Source organism: Hyperolius riggenbachi, chromosome 2 (genome assembly GCF_040937935.1).
Source record: "Hyperolius riggenbachi isolate aHypRig1 chromosome 2, aHypRig1.pri, whole genome shotgun sequence".
NCBI lineage: Eukaryota > Metazoa > Chordata > Amphibia > Anura > Hyperoliidae > Hyperolius > Hyperolius riggenbachi.
In genome coordinates this window covers 364234983-364256924 of record NC_090647.1, presented here as the reverse complement: position 1 = coordinate 364256924, position 21942 = coordinate 364234983, and the positions used below count along the sequence as shown (strand labels likewise).

Genomic DNA, 21942 nt, shown 5'->3' with positions numbered 1-21942 from the left:
TATATTTGCTGTGCTACGGTTAAGCTTCGCCCATACAATGTCATGGCCGCGCCAATCTTTCGGCGCGCTACGCGCGCCTCAATCACCCCAACATCCATTTTTTCCCCGCAAACAGCCCCGCCCCAATCCGCCCTCCTGCTCCACCCACATGTCATGGCCACGCCCACTTATGCGGGATAGCCACACCCATTTTTCGCCGCAGGATAGGGCCTCTTGCTACAGTCCGCTTGGGGCCACAAAAACCTTAGCTGCACCCCTGGTAGTATGCAATGACAAAACATAGGAAAATACACCTTTATTTCCAAATAATATATTGTCACCATACTTTGCACTAGGGACATAATTTATATATTGTGATAACCAGGACAAATAGGCAGATAAAATGTGTGTGTTTTATGCACATTAGCAGTGTCTATTTTAAAACTATAGGGGATGAAATTGGAGAAATCGTGTATTTTTTCATTTTTTTCCTTGTTTTTCCCTTTAAAATACATAAAAAGAAAAGGTATTACTGAAAATAAATATCGCCTCCAAAAAGCCTATTTAGCGGCAATAAAAACAAGGTATTGATCAATTTGCTGTGATACGTAGTAAAAAAGTTATTGGTGAATGAAAGGGAGGAGCGCTGAAAGGTGAAAATTGCTCTGGTCCGTTAGGGTAAAAACCCTTAGGGGTGAACTGGTTAATCTATCACGTGATGATATATATATATATATATATATATATATATATATATATATATATATATATATATATACATACATATACACACATACATACATATACACACACACAAACACACAAATCACATTCTGTGTTAATAAAAGTACATTATATCTAGGAATGCTATGTGTCTAAAAATCCCAGACTGACCAGAAGATTAAAACAATTATCCAGCTGGTTTTACCTACATAGGAACATCCATAAGGTACCTAATCAAGCTAATCACAGTTCAAAGCAGTTTTAGGGCTCTTTTCCACTATGAAATGCGATTGCGATCGCGATTGCGATCGCAATCGAGTTTCAATTTCCACCATGCGATTGCGATCGAGCTACTATACTCATTATAGTCCAGCTCAATCGCATACAAAACGCGGCAGGACAACGATTGCGCTTTGACCAAAATCGCATCGCAATCGGATCGCACTAATGGAAATTGCTGCTGCAGTTTCCATTAGTTTAATGTACTTTGCGATTTGCGATCAGAAGCAAATCGCAAATCGCAGGATAGTGGAAAAAGGCCCTTACAGAGTTTCAAGTCCTCATGGGAAACTCAAACATGTCAATGGCAGTACACCCTAGGCATGGTACTACTCAATTCTGCTATCTGAGCAGCCTCATATTGCTCACATTTGTGAGCTTTGCCTTCCTGACTTTTTCTAGCCTAAGTGTTATCCTCTCTTAAGCAACATTAGAGTATACATGTGTAAAATTAGGAAATTGTATCAGCTAGGGCAGAAAGAAGTCTACTGGAGGCTAAGAAGTGCACTCATCCTAAAACGGAGCATTTAGGGAAGTCTACAGCAAATATCATTAGGAGATGAGAAACTTGGTATGTGAGCTATTGGTAGAGCGTTGTTGATGAAGAAGCAGTGTCTTAATGATTACTTTTATTGGAAGACATGGCAGAAACAAGCCTCATCATAGGAGTTATACCGTAAACACCTTTGATGAATTACCTGGAATGCTAATTAATATAAATGGACAAGCTTTATAAAGCATCTTATAAAAAATGTACTTAAATTCAGCATTTAAGGAAATGATTCTTTATGCAAAACAATAGATTTATCTAAGCTGCCTGAGGCAGGGTTTAACAGTTAATATGATTATGCAAAATCCCAATGAAAAATTGCCTTTAAGAATGTCCTTGCAGCAATAAAGACTATTTATAGAAGCATAAATATAGAAAAAGCACACTAATCTAACATTTCAGAGTAATAAACGTAAAGCAACTAGAGAATATGAAAAAGACAGTTGTATTGAAATGACTAAGAAGTCTACAATTCTTGATCACTCCTAAAAATATTATTTACCGAGCTGTCATTGCAGCTCCAGTCAGCTTCACCACTTTTTAAATAAGACCAACAGAGTGAATGTGAAATTTAAAAGCATGTTTTGTTCCAAACATGCATGATCATTTGCCTATGATAAAACCAACATCAACAATATAGTAGCACTACAATTCTCTTATTAATACTTACAATAATAAATAAAAAAATGTTAAACTGGTGATTGTATACCCTCTTTCAAGGTGCAACACTAGCTAACAGCACAGCAGTTCAAAAGAAGCCACACACTCATCACACTCTTCATACATGGAGTATAAGTTGCTGATTGTACGAGTCCACCAGACCTTATAAATTGTCAAACAACCATGATACACCACGAGTGGTCCAGGTTAGATATTTATGCTAGCTAGATGGTGGGTTCTTTGAAAGAAGGGATTCATCCATGTAGATGCTGCTGCTGTTTATAATCTTTGCTATTTAAAACAAGAAGGCCTAGTGGTACATGCATGGATATGTAACAAAGGACCATTTGCAGCATCTATTTGGTTGGTGGATCCATACAAACAACAACTCAAAGAGCAACTGTACTAAAAATATCAATTAAATTGCCTATTTATTATAATATTTATTTGTAGATTATTTAGTCAGTGTTTGCCAATTGTAAAATACTTCCTTTTCCTGATTTACAATCTGAAATTTAGCACTGGTGATTAAATCTTTAGTTCTGCCAGGTGATCTATGTGGAATGTTCATAACAGAGTCCTATGCGCAACATTGCAGAAACTGACCCTAATTATCCATTTGCTGCTACGTATGCTACTAGGCCAGAATCAGTACTGGATGTCTGTTACTTTTACCGACCCTGGAGTACAGCATGCCTTGCAATGACTACTGGACATTAATCCTGAAATGTACCTACAGTTCATCAGAGAGAGCAGAGTTCTCCAAGGTCTGTCTGTCCGTTAAAAAGGAATTCCAGTGAAAATAATGTTATAAAAAAAAGTGCTTAATTTTCACAATAATTACGTATAAATGATTTAGTCAGTGTTTGCCCATTGTTAAAGCTTTCCTCTCCCTGATTTACATTCTGACATTTATCACATGGTGACAATTTTACTGCTGGCAGGTGATGTCACTGGAAGGAAATGCTGCTTGCTTCTTTGATAGCCATTTTCCACAATGCAACAAGGTTCACAGACAGGAAACTGCCAAGACCATGGTCCTCACGGTTTCCTGTGGGAGGGGTTTCACCACAATATCAGCCATACAGAGCCCCCTGATAATCTGTTTGTGAAAAGGAATAGATGTCTCATGAGAAAGGGGGCGTCAGCTACTGATTGAGATAAAGTTTAATTCTTGGTTACGGTTTCACTTTAACAACTGCAAATGGACCAGTTGCAAATGTCATGCTGAAGTCCATTGTGGACCACTCCTGAGCCAAGGGTGGCATCTTTACGTGTAAGTCCTAAAGTGAAATTTACAGCCATGGAAAAGAACATAGATGTTAAAGCAAACTTTCTTTTTTCAAAATGTACATCCTCATAAGGATAAAAAACATTTATAGGATAAGAGGCAAGCAAAAGTACTTTTAGAAAACACTGGTGCTAGTCTATTTTAGGGGACCCAATGGAAATCCCCATAGACAAACAGCTGCTTTCTCGGCTCGCATAACTTTACTAAACCGTTGAGGTTGGTGATGTGGATAATGACTCCTACTGGGTCAACGATTTCTTACAAATGGAAACGGATGTTTGTCTATGGGGATTCCGTAGGGTCCCCTAAAGTACACAAGTGCCAATACTTTTCTGTTAGGACATAGTAATGGATTTTTTAGCTAAACAAAGAGCGATTTGCAAAAGAATTTCAGGGAAGGCTGTTTTGGACCCTGCATTCCCTGAATGAATGCAGAAAGTGTATGAGTTAAGCACTGCAGTGCAATTGTACCTTTATTCCGTGTGGGACATCAGTACAGCAATACACATTCAAATTGCATGACTGCATATAGCAGAAAAGGTTATGTGAAGTGCAGGGCGGTGTTTCTTCCAAGGCTAATCCAGGTGGATTATTTTTGGAGGAAGCACCGCCGTGCAAAACAGCCGTCAGACTGCCCGTTTTCTCCCTGCACCCACTGACATCCACCTCACCTAACTGTAGGACCTTTTCTGCTATATGCAGTCTGCCCGTTAGGCTGCCCGTTTGCTCCCTGCACCCACTGCCATCCACCGCACTTAACTGTAGGACCTTTTCTGCTATATGCAGTGATGCAATTGTAATGTAAGTTGCTGTACTGAAGTCCCACACTGAATAAACGTACAAATGCACTGCAGTGCCGGACTCATACACTCTTTCTGCATTTATGGACTACACATTTCATATCCTGAGCATGCAGAGCTTTCATGGGTGAGAAGTGTCGCCCTATCTCATCTGTCAGATGACGCATACACCCCAAGTGTGTTAACCTACCCAGCAGCATCACAGCGTTGGCTATCTCTTCTTTATCCCGTACTCCCTGAATGAAATCAAGTTCCAAAATTCTGCAGGCACAACGACTGTGATTTCAGCAAATCACAATTGCATCTGTGGAATCACTGCCATAAACTTGCATTAGCCTGGCATTTTCGGAGTTGCCAGCAATACCTGGAAAGCAGAGATCGCGGCCGACACCACTCTTGTGGCCCCAGGTCTAAATGCACTTACATGAGTCTGTGAGGCAGGGAACACACTTGTCTTTCAGTTTTCTGTGCGTGTTTTCCTGCATACCTTTTCTGCACACCAAGTGTGTCTCTATGCAGGAAAACGCACGCGTTTTTCCATAGCAGCTGATGTAATAGATACAAAAAACTGACAAAATGTGCAGAGTCATGATGCAGAATGTCAGTTTTTTTCTTTTAAGTACACACTTAAAATATTAAGTGTGTACTAGCCCATTGATTAACAGGAGTTCTCAGTTTTTCTGTGCAGAAAATACGTACGAAAACAGTCAAGTGTGTTCCCTGCCTCAAACAAAACAGGTCTGCCACAAGTAACACCTTACGTATGTTTCATTAATGTATAAGACTGGAGCAATTAACCAATACGGATTGTTTCCTCAGTGTTCAGTGAAAAGTTGTCCTTTTTTTTGCAACATTGATGATTTTTTTCACATACAAAAATACGTTTGATATGGTACTGATTTGTTCTTTGTACCTCGGCCTCTTTCCTGTATTTGTTCCAGGCACCCTGTTGCTCTTTGTAGATACGATCTGACAATGAACTGTTCCTAAGAGTAGCATTAGGCACATCGGTCCAGCTTGCTCACTGACACTTGCTGTTGGAACCAAGCAATGCAGCAGAATTGCAGCCACTATAAAATAAGAAGAAATAAAGCCACTGATTAAGTAGATATGGTGTTTCAGTTATACATATTAATACACGTCTACAGAATCTGGCAGCAAAAAAAATAAGAAGTAATTATATCACAGCCTACAAGCGGCAGCAAAAGCCAAGAGTGTGGGATGTGCATTAGCACTGAAAAAGGGGAAAAAAAAAGAATAAGCACATAACAGCAGAAGTATCAAAGTCACTATAATTATGTGCAGAAAAACAGTAAGGGGGAACTCTAGGCAATACAGTGATTCGGTAAGATATATAAAAAAGAACTTTACATCTTCATTTAATTTGTGTTTTTTTAAATCTCCATCATTAAAGGGAAGGTTCAAGCAAAATAAAAAAATGAGTTTCACTTACCTGGGGCTTCTACCAGCCCCATGCAGCCATCCTGTGCCCTCGTAGTCACTCACTGCTCCTCCAGTCCTCCGATGGCAGCTTGCCGACCTCGGAGGTCGGCGGACCGCATTGCGTACATTTTTTACGCATTCCCGCCAGTGCAGGAACATTAACACATACATTTTTACGCGTTACTGATTCAATGCGTACATTTTTACGCATTGGACCAGTAATGCGTAAAAATGTATGTGTTACTGTTCCTGCACTAGCGGGAATGCATAAAAATGTACGCAATGCGTCCCGCCGACCTCCGAGGTCGGCAAGCTGCCAGCGGGGGACTGGAGCAGCAGTGAGTGACTACGAGGGCACAGGATGGCTGCATGGGGCTGGTAGAAGCCCCAGGTAAGTGAAACTCATTTTTTTTATTTTGCTTGGACATTCCCTTTAATATGGTTGGTCAGTGGCTCCACAGAGACCTGCTATCAATTATGAGCTGTTACACTAGTTTTAAAACAAAAGAGCTAAGTTACTAGCTTGCATTGTCAAAAAGCTTATTAGTACATATCACAAATGTATGTGGTATGGTTTATGGATGGAGCCTTCCCATGGCAGTAAGAGAATGCTTTATGAGCCCCAGATGAGTTGCCAAGGCGAGGAGACCAGTTACTGATTGCAGTTTACTGTTGAAGCTGGAGACTGGAGTCCAGAGTGCTAATACTCTGTTTATAAACCTTTGTACTTGATAATGCACTAATCATGGAGGAGTACTCCATCTGAAATGGAGTCCTTTAAAGCGAAATGGAATGGTGTTTTATAGATAAGCTCTGACTACTCTTATTCATTTATCATTTTATAGTGTACTAGCTGAAGACCTGACATTGCCCTGGTATGTAATTGGTTGTTGTTGGGTCCGACTACTTTTTCTAACCTTAGCACCCAGTAACTCAATTAACAAGTTTATGATTTTTGGGGGTCCTTGGCATAAATAATGTGAGAATGGAAGCAGTGTAAATTTTCCCATTGAACTCAACCAAATTAATTGGCTGTTTGTGGCTCTGACCCTTTATCTGAATTTGTACTGCAGTCACCCAATGACCGATTGTAGTAGGTTTGAGGCCTCTGCCATTAATTGTGTAAGAATGGTGGTAATTTAAACATCCCCCTTGAAAATCAATAGGTGAATTTTGAATGGCTGTTAAAAGGCTCCACCTATTTTCCTGAATATAAATTCCAGTCAGTCAGTGAGCAACTGAGCCAGATTTGAGAACCCTGCCTTTAACAGTCTAAGAATGGCTGCAGTTTACATTTTACCATTTGGTTGTTGTTGGCTCTGCCCACTTTTCATAACTTTGACACAGTCACTCAATGACCTTGTTTGTGAGCTTTAGGGTCCTTGGCATCAATAATGCAAGAATGGAAGCAGTTTATCCCTGAAATGATTGGCTGTTTTTAGCTCCGCCCCTTTTATGAGTTTGAACATCCAATGACCAATTGTACCAGGTTTAAGGCCTCTGCCATTAACAGTGGAAGAATAGCAGCAATTTAAATATTCTCCTTGAAATCCACCCACTTTCCTGAATATTGCAATTGTGTTGTAGAGGTGGCACACCTTATCCAAAGTGTGGGTGCTGTAACCTGTAACTATGATCTGTTAGTGGCAGGGTTCTTAAATTTAGCAAAAGTATTCGGCTCCCTTGACGTTTTCCACATTTTTGTCACATTACTGACACAAACATGAATCAATTTTATTGGAATTCCATGTGAAAGACCAATACAAAGTAGTGTACACGTGAGAAGTGGAACGAAAATCATACATGACTCCAAACATTTTTTACAAATCAATAACTGCAAAGTGGGGTGTGCATAATTATTCAGCCCCCTTTGGTCTGAGTGCAGTCAGTTGCTCATAGCCTGATGAGTGCTAATGACCAAATAGAGTGCACCTGTGTGTAATCTAATGTCAGTACAAATACAGCTGCTCTGTGACGGCCTCAGAGGTTGTCTAAGAAAATATTGGGAGCAACAACACCATGAAGTCCAAAAAACACACCAGACAGGTCAGGAATAAAGTTATTGAGAAATTTAAAGCAGGTTTAAGCTACAAAAAGATTTCTAAAGCCTTGAACATCCCACGGAGCACTGTTCAAGCGATCATTCAGAAATGGAAGGAGTATGGCACAACTGTAAACCTATCAAGACAAGGCCGTGTACCTAAACTCACAGGCCGAACAAGGTGAGCGCAGATCAGAAATGCAGTCAAAAGGCCCATGGTGACTCTGGACAAGCTGCAGAGATCTACAGCTCAGGTGGGGGAATCTGTCCATAGGACAACTATTAGTCGTGCACTGCACAAAGTTGGCTCTTATGGAATAGTGACAAGAAGAAAGCCATTGTTAACAGAAAAGCATAAGAAGTCCCGTTTGCAGTTTGCCACATGCCATGTGGGGGACACAGCAAACATGTGGAAGAAGGTGCTCGGTCGGATGAGACCAAAATTGAAATTTTTGGCCAAAATGCAAAATGCTATGTGTGGCAGAAAACTAACACTGCACATCAATCAGAACACACCATCCCCACTGTCAAATATGGTGGTGGCAGCATCATGCTCTGGGGTTGCTTCTCTTCAGCAGGGACAGGGAAGATGGTCAAAGTTGATGGGAAGATGGTTGGAGCCAAATACAGGGCAAACTTGGAAGAAAACCTCTTGGAGTCTGCAAAAGACTTGAGACTGGGGCGGAGGTTCACCTTCCAGCAGGACAACGACCCTAAACATAAAGCCAGAGAAACAATGGAATGGTTTAAAACAAAACATATCCATGTGTTAGAATGGCCCAGCCAAAGTCCAGATCTAAATCCAATCGAGAATCTGTGGCAAGATCTGAAAACTGCTGTTCAGAAATGCTGTTCATCTAATCTGACTGAGCTGGAGCTGTTTTGCAAAGAAGAATGGGCAAGGAATTCAGTCTCTAGATGTGCAAAGCTGGTAGCGACATACCCTAAAAGACTGGCAGCTGTAATTGCAGCAAAAGGTGGTTCTACAAAGTATTGACTCAGGGGGCTGAATAATTACGCACACCCAACTTTGCAGTTATTTATTTGTAAAAAATGTTTGAAATAACTTCTCACGTGTACACCACTTTGTATTGGTCTTTCACGTGGCATTCCAATAAAATTGATTCATGTTTGTGGCGGTAATGTGACAAAATGTGGAAAACTTCAAGGGGGCCGAATACTTTTGCAAGCCACTGTATTTAACTCAACCTATCCACTTCCCAATGCATATTTAAATATATGGATCTTAGCTTATCCATAGGTTTAAAGGGAACCAGAGATGAACGTTATACACACAAAATATATATACCAATAGCTTTTCATGAGGAAATAATTTTACCACTATTTTCGCCGCTCTGGTGTGCCTTAGTACATTTTTACATTTTTCCCCCGGGATAAATCAAAGATGGCCGCCGGCTCATACCCTTCTTCTTCCGGGTCATGAGCAGCTCTAAATGTTAATCTCTAAGCTTGTTGCGCTTCTGTGCTCCTCAGCGCACAAGCCTAGTGTGGAGGACGCAGGCGCAGTGTTGGGAGACCTAATGCGCATGTGCGGCCACGCTGAGGAGCGCTGGGGAAGTCATCCTCCCACTGCGGACTAGCCCGACCTGGATTTCCCCCGACCTGGGCTGGAAGGAGAGTCGGCAGACTCAGCAGCGGCGGCAGCACGGAGGAATCAGCAGGCATTACTAGGCAGCAGCAACCACTCCATTTTATCATCAAAGCCCTCCGTGATGCTGTGTATACAAAGCAGGAAGGCAGAGCCAGGAGGGGGAGGGCTTGAAATGACTTCACAGCAGACAGACTCAGCTAATCTGATACGAGGTAAAACTTATGCTGAATACACACCATGCGTTTCCGCGTCGAATGCGTCCGTCGATACGCGCCGATTTGATTATTTCCGAGCATTTCCGAACGCATTTAGATGATTTTTAGGTCGATTGCCATGTAAAGTATGGCAAATCGACCTAACGATCCATCGAAGCTTGAATCGGACATGTCGGAAATAAACGAATCGATGCATATCGACAGACGCATCGAACGCGGAAACGCATGGTGTGTATCCAGCATTAGACTGAAGGCTCAGTCGGGGATTCTTATCACAGCTGATAACAGACTAATTGGACAGAGAGAAATGAAACTAAAAGCAGGGTAGGTGTTTACTGTCATATTCCCACTGATATTTAGGATAAAATACATGAGGATGCTTCATCTCTGGTTCTCTTTAAATCATCAAAGTAACTTTAGGTCAAAGAAAGATAGTTTTAAATATAAGCGCAATATCAAATCCTAACAACAGAATACCCAAGCAGAGCAGGGTGACCCAGAATTAATCCCTGCCATGCACTGATGAGGACCAAAAGTCTGAAACAGGCTGTCTGCATATTGGGTGGATGTGGCACTGTAAAATGTATATGCTATAGGCTTGCCATACACCAGCGGTTCAGGATGTAAGCCTGGCTTGAGGGGCATAAAGAGATAATTTGCATATTCAATAGTGGTGCATTGTGGGAAAGCTGAATTACTGCAAATACCCTCTGTTTTGAAAAGGCACATTACACAAATCCTAACAACTAAGCTTTAGCTAATATAGCATAATCTCTGTAAAGATTTCCAATTTGTTTCAAACATAAAAGCCAAGAGCTAGTTTAAAAAAAAAAAAAAAAAAACATTTATATGGCGATAAAAGAGTTAAGCTGGCCATACACTGGCCCGATTTGCCGCCGTTCGACAGCAGATGCAATCACTGGGATCGAATCTGCTGCCAATCACGCTAAACGCACCCGCCGATCCGATTTCCTCCTGAAATCGGATCGGTCCGTCGATCGCGCCGTGCGGGAAATTACCGTCGATCGCCCGCCGGTAGGGAGCGCGTCGCTAGCGGCGGCCGATCCGATACAGGTATACATTACCTGACGATGGCTCCCGGGCATCTTCTCCGCGCTGCACCGCTCTCTTCCTGCTCCATCCCAGCGTACATTAACTTCCTGTGTCACTCCAGTGACCAGGAAGTTCAAATAGAGGGCGCTCTATTTGAACTTCCTGGTCACGGAGTGACACAGTGTACGCTAGGATGCGGTGCAGCGCGGAGAAGAGGACCCGGAGCCAGCTTCAGGTAATGTATACGGGGGAGGGGGACAGGCGGCAGGAGCAGCTCAACAGATTGTGATCAGTTTCAGGCTGAAATCGATTCACAATCTGTTTGCAGTAAAGGCAGCCATACGATCCCTCTCTGATCAGATTCGATCAGATAGGGATCTGTCAGTTGGTCGATCTAATGGCAAATCGACCAGTGTATGGCTTCCTTAAGCAAGCTAAAACAAACAAAACAGTGATGTCAGAGAGCCGCCGAGACCCAGGGGCTTGCGCCTCAGCGCGGGTCTCGGTGTTCCGGATTTCTTACATATGCAATGATTGTATTGTTTGTAAATTTTTGCACAATGATTTTAGATTAAAGAGGAACTCTAGTGAAAATAAGGTAATGAACAAAAGTGCTTAATTTTTTTACAATAATTACGTATAAGTGATTTAGTCAGTGTAAAAGTGATTTAGCCCATTGTAAAAGCTTTCCTCTCCCTGATTTACATTCTGACATTTATCATATAGGTGACATTTTTACTGCTGGCAGATGATGTCTGTGGAAGTTTTTTGGGCAATTGGAAACAGCTGTTATTTCCCACAATGCAACAAGGCTCCCACAGTGTGATGTCAGCACCATGGTCCTGAAATCACACTGTGGGAGGGGTTTCACCACAATATCAACCATACGGAGCCCCTTGATGATCTATTAGAGAAAAGGTAAAGATTTCTCATGGGAAATGGGGCAACAGCTACTGATTGGGATGAAGTTCAATCCTTGGTCACGTTTTCTCTTTAAAGGAATACTATCGATGCACATATTTTTTTCAATTGACACAGGAATTGTTTGGGAAGTGCTGCTAAGTACTGGTGTATACATTTTAGTAGCAACTTCTTTGTTTACTGTTAGCAAAATACATTCAAAGTTTACTGACGCCAAAACTGACGGCTGACTGAGCCATGAGGAGAGGGGAAATTCCCCTCACAGTTGATCAGTTAACTCTATGTGTAGCTCTGTGCCTGACAGAGAAGAGAGCTCCCGACAACTGCAGATCCTGTGTCCTGTGTTTCTGACTGACCTGTCTGAAGAGAGCAGAGGAAATTTTCACAGCTTTTTCATACTGTTTTTGCTTTCAGAGTTTGATATGTTTGATATTTGCTTTCTGTAGTCTGATATGCAACTCTGTCTGTGCATTGAAGCAGACACCCCTTCTGCAATTGTTTTGTCCCAATATAGCTAAATCCTACCCTCAATAAATTACAGCTTTTGCCTCTGATATTTAACATGAAAAGTAGGAAAATGTTTACACAGCTACTTAGACATTATTTGCACATTGTCATTTTAGAACACTTGGGTATCGATAGTATTCCTTTAACTCTTTTATGTGTATAAACACTCAACAGGAATAAGAAAACAATATGCTGTGTCTTGAAGCCAAGACAATTAGATGTTGAATCAGTAATCTGTGCATAAAACTGTGGTTTGTGCATCATCTATTAACAATTTCTTAAAAATAATCAGTTAGTATTCTGGGAGGCTTCTGAATGCTGGAAGGGAAATGCTGAGCGTTAACACATTCATGTGTAAGGCAGGGGTCACACTTGTCTGCTTTTGTGCGCATTTACTGCACAGAAAAAACGATTTCAACTGAGAACTCATGTTAATCAATGGGCTAGGTCACACTTGAATGCAGATTTCGCACAGCAAAAAACTGACATCCTGCAGCTTAAAGAGAGTCTGAAGCCTCTTAAAATTCCTCTTTTTATTTAACAATCCCCTTCTACACCATCACCCTATCTAAAATGCTGCTATACCGTGGTAGAACACTATGTTAACCCCCCCCCCCCCCCCTAAATCCCCAGGGCAATGTTGGGGGAGTGCTTCCTAGTAGAGGCAGAGCTTTGGGGTGTAGCTCTGCCTCTACTCCCATCAATTGGCACTGATCGCCGCCTTTCCCCACCCCTCTCAGTCTTCTTTCACTGAGAGGAGCAGGGGAGAGGCGGCGATTAGCGCTGATAGACACAAATGGAGGCAGAGACAGCTCAAAGCTCTGCCTCCCCGGGCAGCAAAATCCACGACCAGGAAAGTCGTGAATTTTTGCCCCGGGGTTTGGGGGGGGGGGGGTTAAACACAGAGTTCTGCCGTGGTATAGCGGTGTTTTAGATGGGGTGATAGTGTAGAAGGGGATTGTTAAATAAAAAGATGAATTTTAAGAGGCTTCAGAGTCTCTTTAATTCTGCACATTTTGTCAGTTTGCTCTATCAATTACATCAGCTGCTGTGAAAACAAAAATACACTTTTTTTCTCCATACAAAGAAAAAAATTGTAAGGGTCACACATGTCTTTCAGTTTTCTACACTTTTCAGAAAACCTAAAGACAAGTGTGACATTTGCCTAAATGTTATACAAAATGTGTACAAAAGAAGACAAATATATTTTAATTTTATGTAGCACTACATTTTATTTAAATTACATTTGTAAGTTCTTTATTCGACTGTCATCACTTTTTCAGGGGTTAACAGGACAGGATGACAATTACATTTTGTCTCTATGCACTTGTATGTTGAAATCCAAAATAAATTCCTTTGTATCATTTCAGGTTATATTTTTACTTTTTTGTTTTTTAATTTGTTAGAGAAGCTGAAAATGTCTTTCCTTTTCAATATATTCCTGACACAATGTAATGACCTCTTTACTTTTTCACAAGTGTAGCCTTGAGATTTGCATTGAGAAGATCAGCTAATGTGGTTGCTAATTCCATGCCACAAAAACATTAATTGGAAAGATTTAATTAAACCCCTTTCTCGGATACAGTTTCTTTGTAGTTCGTACAGAAGAGAGGATAAAAAGTAGTGGATTCCCACTGGCTTTTCTAGTGCACGAATCTGGCCTTTGTAGAAGCACGGATAACATAAAATGCAGTCCAGGGAATTCATGCTTGGTGTATTTGTAAACTAACTATGCTACATGCAAGGAAATTAATTTCCCTGGTTAATTTCCCTTGTCTTAAATAAAAATGATCTGTATAAACAGTTGTGAATAACTGAAAACGGTAATATCACAGGTCTGAAAATTGTTGTACCATAGGTTTACAGAACTGTTTGGTTCTGTAAAGGCCACTTTCACATATACGTACGTATATGTGAAAGTGGCTCCCCGCCAGTATGTACGCTCCCCTGCCACTCCACCTTTGCAATGGCCATTAAGGCTCTTACACACATCAGACTAGGGTCTTTGGAAAATGAAAGATCACAGACCAATCTTACCACCCTTCATGTAGTATGAGAGCCATACTCTACACAGTGTTTTCTATGGAGCTGAACTCCCCATCAGAAAAAAAATCTTTGCAAGATGCTGCACACACAGATGCTGTACAGACACAAAAGATCAGTATCTGCAAAAGATCTGTTCCTGCCAAGAATCCATTCCTGCAAATTGCAATGATAGTCTATGAGATCTGCAGATCATCATACACGCATGATTTAACTGACATTCATCTGCAGATCAAGCAATCATCCGCAGATCTGAAAATCCATCCTGGTGGATCTGATCTGCAGATGAATGTCAGTTAAATCATGTGTGTATGATGATCTGCAGATCTCATAGACTATCATTGCAATTTGCAGGAATGGATTCTTGGCAGGAACAGATCTTTTGCAGATACTGATCTTTTGTGTCTGTACAGCATCTGTGTGTGCAGCATCTTGCAAAGATTTTTTTTCTGATGGGGAGTTCAGCTCCATAGAAAAGACTGCGTAGGTATGGCTCTCATACTACATGAAGGGTGGTAAGATTGGTCTGTGATCTTTCATTTTCAAAAGACTATGGTCTGATGTGTGTATGTGGCCTTAGTCTCAATTAGACATGACACACTACCTGCGGTGCGACACGATGTCACGAAAGTTGTCACAACGACGCAGAGGCACCGCAGACTCTGCAGTGCCAAGCGGGACCGCAAGGCAGGCAGTCGCATCAGAGTCTATGGCACCGCAACTCCAATTAGGGGATAAACAGTGCCGTACTTCCTGTCCAGTAGGGAGTATATCACTGTTCAAGTGCAAAGCTATGCATATTACTCTGTCGGGACACTCTGCCGTAGGGTAATATGCACGAGCGAATGGTGTTGTGTGATCGTCCTGCCACTGGACAATCGCACTGCACCATATGTGAAACTAACCTAAAGGATCACCATCGCAAAAAGTTGTAAATATTGTAAAGGTCTATGTATAAAATGTACATTTTTTCCAGAGTAAAATGCACTATAATTTTTTTTCCCTATGTCGCTGTCACTTACAGTAGGGTGTAAAAATCTGACAGATCTGACAGGTTTTGGACTAGTCCATCTCCTCATAGGGGATTCTCTGAGTTTTCATTATTTTCAAAAGCAGTTACTAAGCAGCAGTAGCTCAGGCCAACTGCCAAAATAGTGTGCAAACAAGTGGGGATGCCAGTATCTTTGTATAGATCCTTTCCATAGAGCTTTTGTGAAGAATATAGGAAATACTGAGATTTTCCTATAAGCAGATTGACAAATCAAAAAAATCTGTCATATTATCACATTTTTACTGCCTACTGTAAGTGACTTAAGTGTAAGTGTAAGTGTAAGTGTAAGTGTATTTAAATTTTTTGCGATTGTGGTCCTTTAAGTAGTGGCCAATATGGCACACTACTACATTACATTACACACTTTACATATACCCCAACTCAGTGGACCAGATAGTTTGCTCTACAATTGGGAAAGTATGGGAGAATCAAAGTTTTGTTTCTATTATTATACAACATACACATTTCACCTATAGAAAATGTCAAAGTAGCAATAATTCTGAATACTTTCCATCTCCTGCAGGTCAGTGGATATCCTAAAGGTGGCCATAACAATTCTCTCCGCAACACATTTCTGGATACTTTTTTTGTTTTTATGTAAAGTATTACTATGCCCTATATCTGTAATGTAACCTGTCAATGTTTTGCAAATAGTATACAAAGGGTAAAGTCCTGAGGTGACTCTATAGGGGGGTCGGTAAAGATTACACCACCTGACCACCTCTGTCCGCCATCAATTGGAGGGTTGGCTTGCTAGTATTTCAAAAACATAAGTATACTACAACTCCTGGCTGGAAAGAAAAATGTACAAGCCTCAATCAGCACAAAAATACACATTTTTATTTTGGAGCGTGACCATCAACAAACAAGTGATTATACCAATCATCCATAAAACTGTTTAAAACACAAACACGTCGGACCAGAAACCAGTATCCTGCATGCAGCCCATATCTGTAATGTAACCAGTTAGTGTTGAACATATAATAATTGTAATTATTGCTAAATTGTCCCATATATATATATATATATATATATATATATATATAGTTCACATTGCTACTTCAATAAAAGTTATTGAAACATAACAATATAATAATATAGTATAAAATTTTATATTTTACAACTCCACCTCTTTCCACCTATTTCGAATTAAACACAATTGTAAATATGCAAATAGTCAGACAGAGGCCAATTGGGAAAAGGGTGGGGGGAGGTTACTGACGACCGGCTGCTTAAAGTCTCAAGAAATCGGTAAGACCACCTATCTGCTTTACTATGCCAGATAATGAGGTCTCTACTGTATATGTACTTTACTGAGTCGCATGTGTGAGGCTATATATAGGTAGAAAAGCCTAGGTAATCTTTCCTGGACTTCATTGGATGTTATTGTATTGCTTACCCCCCTGGTTAGGCACCCAGGAGTCTTCTGCAGTTGTGCCGCACTGAACCACTTACCTATATATAGGTAGATGCGTCAGACGCGGCGGTTAGCGTGCATGGACCTATTGCGAACAGTCTGACCCAGCGCGGGGAGGCCGCCGCCGGTGCTGATGGCGGTGTGACCAACCCCGCGCACAGGTCAGCGAGCACATTGCAAGACAGTACTGGTGTGGCTGGGACTGATAGTCCACCAAGGTTCAGAATGACGCGCGTGCGCGCAGAGAGGCAGAACTTATATGACAGTCAGAAAAGGGACAGCTGACCAAGCCGGTCAGCTGACACCCCTGCTTCGTTTCATTGGTCCAGCACTTAAGGAGGGGCTGGAGAGTGTTTTAGTATATATACTGCTGGCTGTTCAGTTGCTGGTTGTCTGGCGTTGCGATCACTATGTGGTAGCACTCAGACCTGAGTCAGATCCTAAAGTGTGCCGGGACCAGCTGGAGCTGTTATCCTACACTTAGCTAGATTCTGTTGATAGTCTAAAGTACTAGTTTGATTGTGATTATCTGTTATGACCTTTTGCTTGCCTGACTATTCTTCTGAACTCTGATCCTGTACCTTGCTATTTTGATACTCTGTTGCCGAACCCCGGCTCGCCCTAAGACTCCGCATCTGCCTCCTGATTCTGTACCTCGATATTTCTGATACCCTGTTGCCGAACCCTGCTTGTTTATTAGACCCCGCATCTGCCTTCTGAATCTGTACTGTATCTGTCTGTGTGGTTACGACCTGGTTTGTCCGACCTCGAGAACCGACCTTACTGTTAGAGGCGGTTCCCAGTCCTGGTAGTGACATTCCCTCCTGAGTGTCACTCTCGGTTTTGTCCTTCCTACTCTCAGCCTGATTCCTCCCCCCGGGAGAGTTCAGGTCTTTGGAAGAAATTTGTGCAGTACTTTTTACTGCTCTGAGGCCTAGTCCTCTAAGTATTACAGTTGCACCAAACACTCCTACTCTACTCAGGTGTCCAGAGGTTAGCTTATATATCTGATTATCGGTGATACTGCAGATCATCAATAATCTGGTATATATCTGTATTCCCAGTGATACTGCAGATCACCGGTAATCAGATCCTCTCTGTGTTACACTGATCGTTACACTGGACATTCAATAAGATTCCACATGTAACTGAAGTGATTCTTGAAGTAGTTCTTCACACTGCATTTCTATTTATCTAGTCCTCTGTTGAATTTCTCTGGGGTTGAGGTTTATGCCCTCCTTTAACTGAAAGGTTGAAGGTATATTTACCAAGTGGGTAGGCTCAAGCAAAGCAGTGTTTCTTATAACACCCTTCTCAGGAGTGTGTGCACATTATGCATTTCACTGCAGCTATGATGTAATGCATTGGAAGGATGTTTGATATGCATAACAGCATCTGACTGAAGAGTAGCTTTCATTTTTGACTTAGGAAAAATGCATGGTCTGTACATATCTATTCAGTCCTGAGTTCTGTATGCTTCAGATTGTTGAAGAACGCAATAATATGAACATTTCATTGGTTTGGTGAAACTAAGATTACTAACTTGTTAAAATATTTCAAACAATCAGTATTTGCAGAGCAAATAATTTAAAATGTTATATTAAAATACATAGTGGGACTGATACAGTATAGTAACCTTTTTACCTGCCAATTTGTTTTTAGTTGTGCTGCAGCACAACATATCTGTTGTCTCTCCCAGCCTAAAGCAGAGTGGCGCAGGGAGCGCTTGATATTTACCAGATGCAGAATCAGCACTCCTATTTCATCATTGAGTGGCTCTGTAATGCTGACATCCTCCTTCTGGTCCTGATCACGTCATATCATGTGATTGGGACCCAGAGGATGATGTCAGCATTATCGCAAAGTGTCCAAATGGCAATTAAAACTGAATACTGATATGTAGGTAGCTAGAAGTACCACCAGTATTAGGTAGCCCCACAGTGCAGTGGCTTGCAAAAGTATTCGGCCCCCTTGAAGTTTTCCACATTTTGTCCCATTACTGCCAAAACATGAATCAATTTTATTGGAATTCCACATGAAAGAGCAATACAAAGTGGTGTACGTGAGAAGTGGCATGTAAATCATACAGGATTCCAAACATTTTTTACAAATAAATAACTGCAAAGTTGGGTGTGCGTAATTATTCAGCCCCCTGAGTCAATACTTTGTAGAACCACCTTTTGCTGCAATTACAGCTGCCAGTCTTTTAGGGTATGTCGCTACCAGCTTTGCACATCTAGAGACTGAATTCCTTGCCCATTCTTCTTTGCAAAACAGCTCCAGCTCAGTCAGATTAGATGAACAGCATTTCTAAACAGCAGTTTTCAGATCTTGCCACAGATTCTCGATTGGATTTAGATCTGGACTTTGGCTGGGCCATTCTAACACATGGATATGTTTTGTTTTAAACCATTCCATTGTTGCCCTGGCTTTATGTTTAGAGTCGTTGTCCTGCTGGGAGGTGAACCTCCACCCCAGTCTCAAGTCATTTGCAGACTCCAAGAGGTTTTCTTCCAAGATTGCCCTGTATTTGGCTCCATCCATCTTCCCATCAACCCTGACCAGCTTCCCTGTCCCTGCTGAAGAGAAGCACCCCCAGAGCATTATGCTGCCGCCACCATATTTGACAGTGGGGATGGTGTGTTCAGAGTGATGTGCAGTGTTAGTTTTCTGCCACACATAGCATTTTGCATTTTGGCTAAAAAGTTCAATTTTGGTCTCATCTGACCAGAGAGCCTTCTTCCACATGTTTGCTGTGTGCCCCACATGGCTTGTGGCAAACTGCAAACGGGACTTCTTATGCTTTTCTGTTAACAATGGCTTTTTTCTTGCCACTCTTCCAAAAAGGCCAACTTTGTGCAGTGCACGACTAATAGCTGTCCTATGGACAGATTCCCCCACCTGAGCTGTAGATCTCTGCAGGTCGTCCAGAGTCACCATGGACCTCTTGATTGCATTTCTGATCAGCGATCTCCTTGTTTGGCCTGTGAGTTTAGGTGGATGGCCTTGTCTTGGTAGGTTTACAGTTGTGCCATATGTCAGGAGCCGGCCCCACGGCAATCCTGCAGATACAGTTCCTGACTGCGGGTTTGACCAGATCAAGTGGGGAGCAGCCTTATTCAAACTAAAAACAAGGCTGTGACCCCTCAAACACTTCTCACTGCCACCACTAGACACTTCGACTGTGCTGTCGAGTAATCTGCACGCAATCCACGTTTTTGTATTCGGGTCAGCTTTGCACTTTAGGCCGATTACGAGAACGCCACGCACACACACACACAGTACAATTGTACAGTAGCAAGACACAATCAGCACTGACTTGTAATGCAAGTTACACTGCAGTCTCTTCTAGGCTATGAGCGTTAGTTTAGTACAGCAGAAGTCAAACTTATTAAATAACGATTTAATATTCCAGAAAAAAGTGGAACAATGCAGAAAATATATACAAAAGATGTACAAAAAACAAAGAAAAAAAGTTACAAAATTAAGAGTTACAAAGATACACACAAGGATATTTGCTTACCAAAATAAACAGGAATCAAGATAGAAGAACCTTGGACTTGGTTTTTGTGGATGGGCACAGTTCTGGTTGGACCAGGAGTCCACCTAGCTTGGACCAGGAGTCCTCCTAGCCTAGCTTCAGCTACCGTCAGGAGCGGACTGATTTTAGGTATCTGCCCCTGATTTTTATGCTGGGAGAATTGCCTTGAGGCTGCAAGCCCGTTTGGAAGGGGGAACTAGTTTTAATTACATTTCCAGACATAATTTAATTCCCAGAGATCTAACTTCCACATGTAAAAGTGTATTATAGCACACACATCAAAATACTTCCCTATTCCAGTTTACAGGTGACAACCACATTGGTGACAATATTCCTAGCAGATCAAAGGTAAGGATCTGACTGGCTATTGACTAATTAGCCATCTCCTTGCCAGAGGCTAGCAAATCCATTTAGCATTCCCTGCTCTTAAGTGTTTCCTAATTAGAAGCAGATAATGATAGCTTCTCCTGCTGGACAATGAATGCAGATTCACTTTATATCTACATAAGGAACTCCATGAGCCCGTCCAATTACCCTGAAGCCAGCTGGCTTTGAGCAGACTTGCACATATGACACAGGCAGAAAAATTAAATATATGGCTTCCGTACTATCTCAACATCATAACTAGCTGCGATATCATGACACCATACTCCTTCTGTTTCTGAATGATCGCTTGAACAGTGCTCTGTGGGATGTTCAAGGCTTTGGACATCTTTTTGTAGCCTAAGCCTGCTTTAAATGTCTCGATAACTTTATCCCTGACCTGTTTGGTGTGTTGTTTGGACTTCATGGTGTTGTTGCTCTTAGACAACCTCTGAGGCCGTCACAGAGCAGCTGTATTTGTACTGACATTAGATTACACACAGGTGCACTCTATTTAGTCATTAGCACTCATCAGGCAATGGCTATGGGCAACTGACTGCACTCAGACCAAAAGGGGCTGAATAATTACGCACACCCCACTTTGTAGTTATTTATTTGTAAAAAATGTTTGGAATCATGTATGATTTTCATTCCACTTCTCACGTGTACAGCACTTTGTATTGATCTTTCATGTGAAATTCCAATAAAATTGATTCAGGTTTGTGGCAGTAATGTGACAAAATGTGGAAAACTTCAAGGGGGCCGAATACTTTTGCAAGCCACTGTATATTTAGCCAGGAACCCCTAGTATTAGAAAACACTAGAAAGCCCCCGAGTATGGGTAGCCAGAGGAGACCCCCAGTATAGGTATGCTAGATTAGCCCAGCAGTATAGGTAGCTAGTTTAGCACTCCAGTATAGGTAGCCTACACAGTAAAGGTGGGAAGTAATTCCCCCACTAGAGTTATATTTTAGTAAAGGGAAAACTTTTTTTTTACATAAAAAAGGAGAAAAAGTCCTTCACATTGTCACAGGGCTGTCCACTTAGCCCCCATCCAACAATTAATTGTATAGCAAGGTATCAAGATACCACGATAGTATATTGCATTAACCTTTTCCGGACCGCCTGCATTAGATTCTACGCCGCACTTGTGGCTGTTCTAGCCTGATGCGACGTAGAATATACGCCCGCTGTTTCCGCTCCCGACACAATCGTGCACACCTGGAGGGTGACAGCTGACATCTCCCCTCAGTGATCAGCAGCCATCGCGTATGGCTGCTTATCACGTGATCACTATGATCGCCGGCGGATCGTAGTGATCACTTTGACAGCGGCGGTGACGGGGGGGGGGGGGGGGGGTGGAGAAGAGGATCCACACACACCTCCCTGCCATTCCAGCGACGATCGATGCCCCCCGTGCTCTGGCTGGCATCTCTGCTCATAATGCCGCTCA

General features: G+C 41.8%; 1 protein-coding gene across 3 annotated transcripts in view; it reads right to left on the bottom strand.

Annotated features, from left to right (window-relative positions):
• PHTF1 (putative homeodomain transcription factor 1) overlaps positions 1-21942 on the bottom strand; it is a 302980-nt gene that overhangs the window by 178950 nt on the left and 102088 nt on the right. For all 3 annotated transcript variants that reach the window (XM_068269713.1, XM_068269715.1, XM_068269714.1), the window contains exon 6: positions 5196-5352. In XM_068269713.1, coding sequence (XP_068125814.1) covers positions 5196-5352 — 157 coding nt within the window. The remainder of the gene's footprint in view (positions 1-5195; positions 5353-21942) is intronic.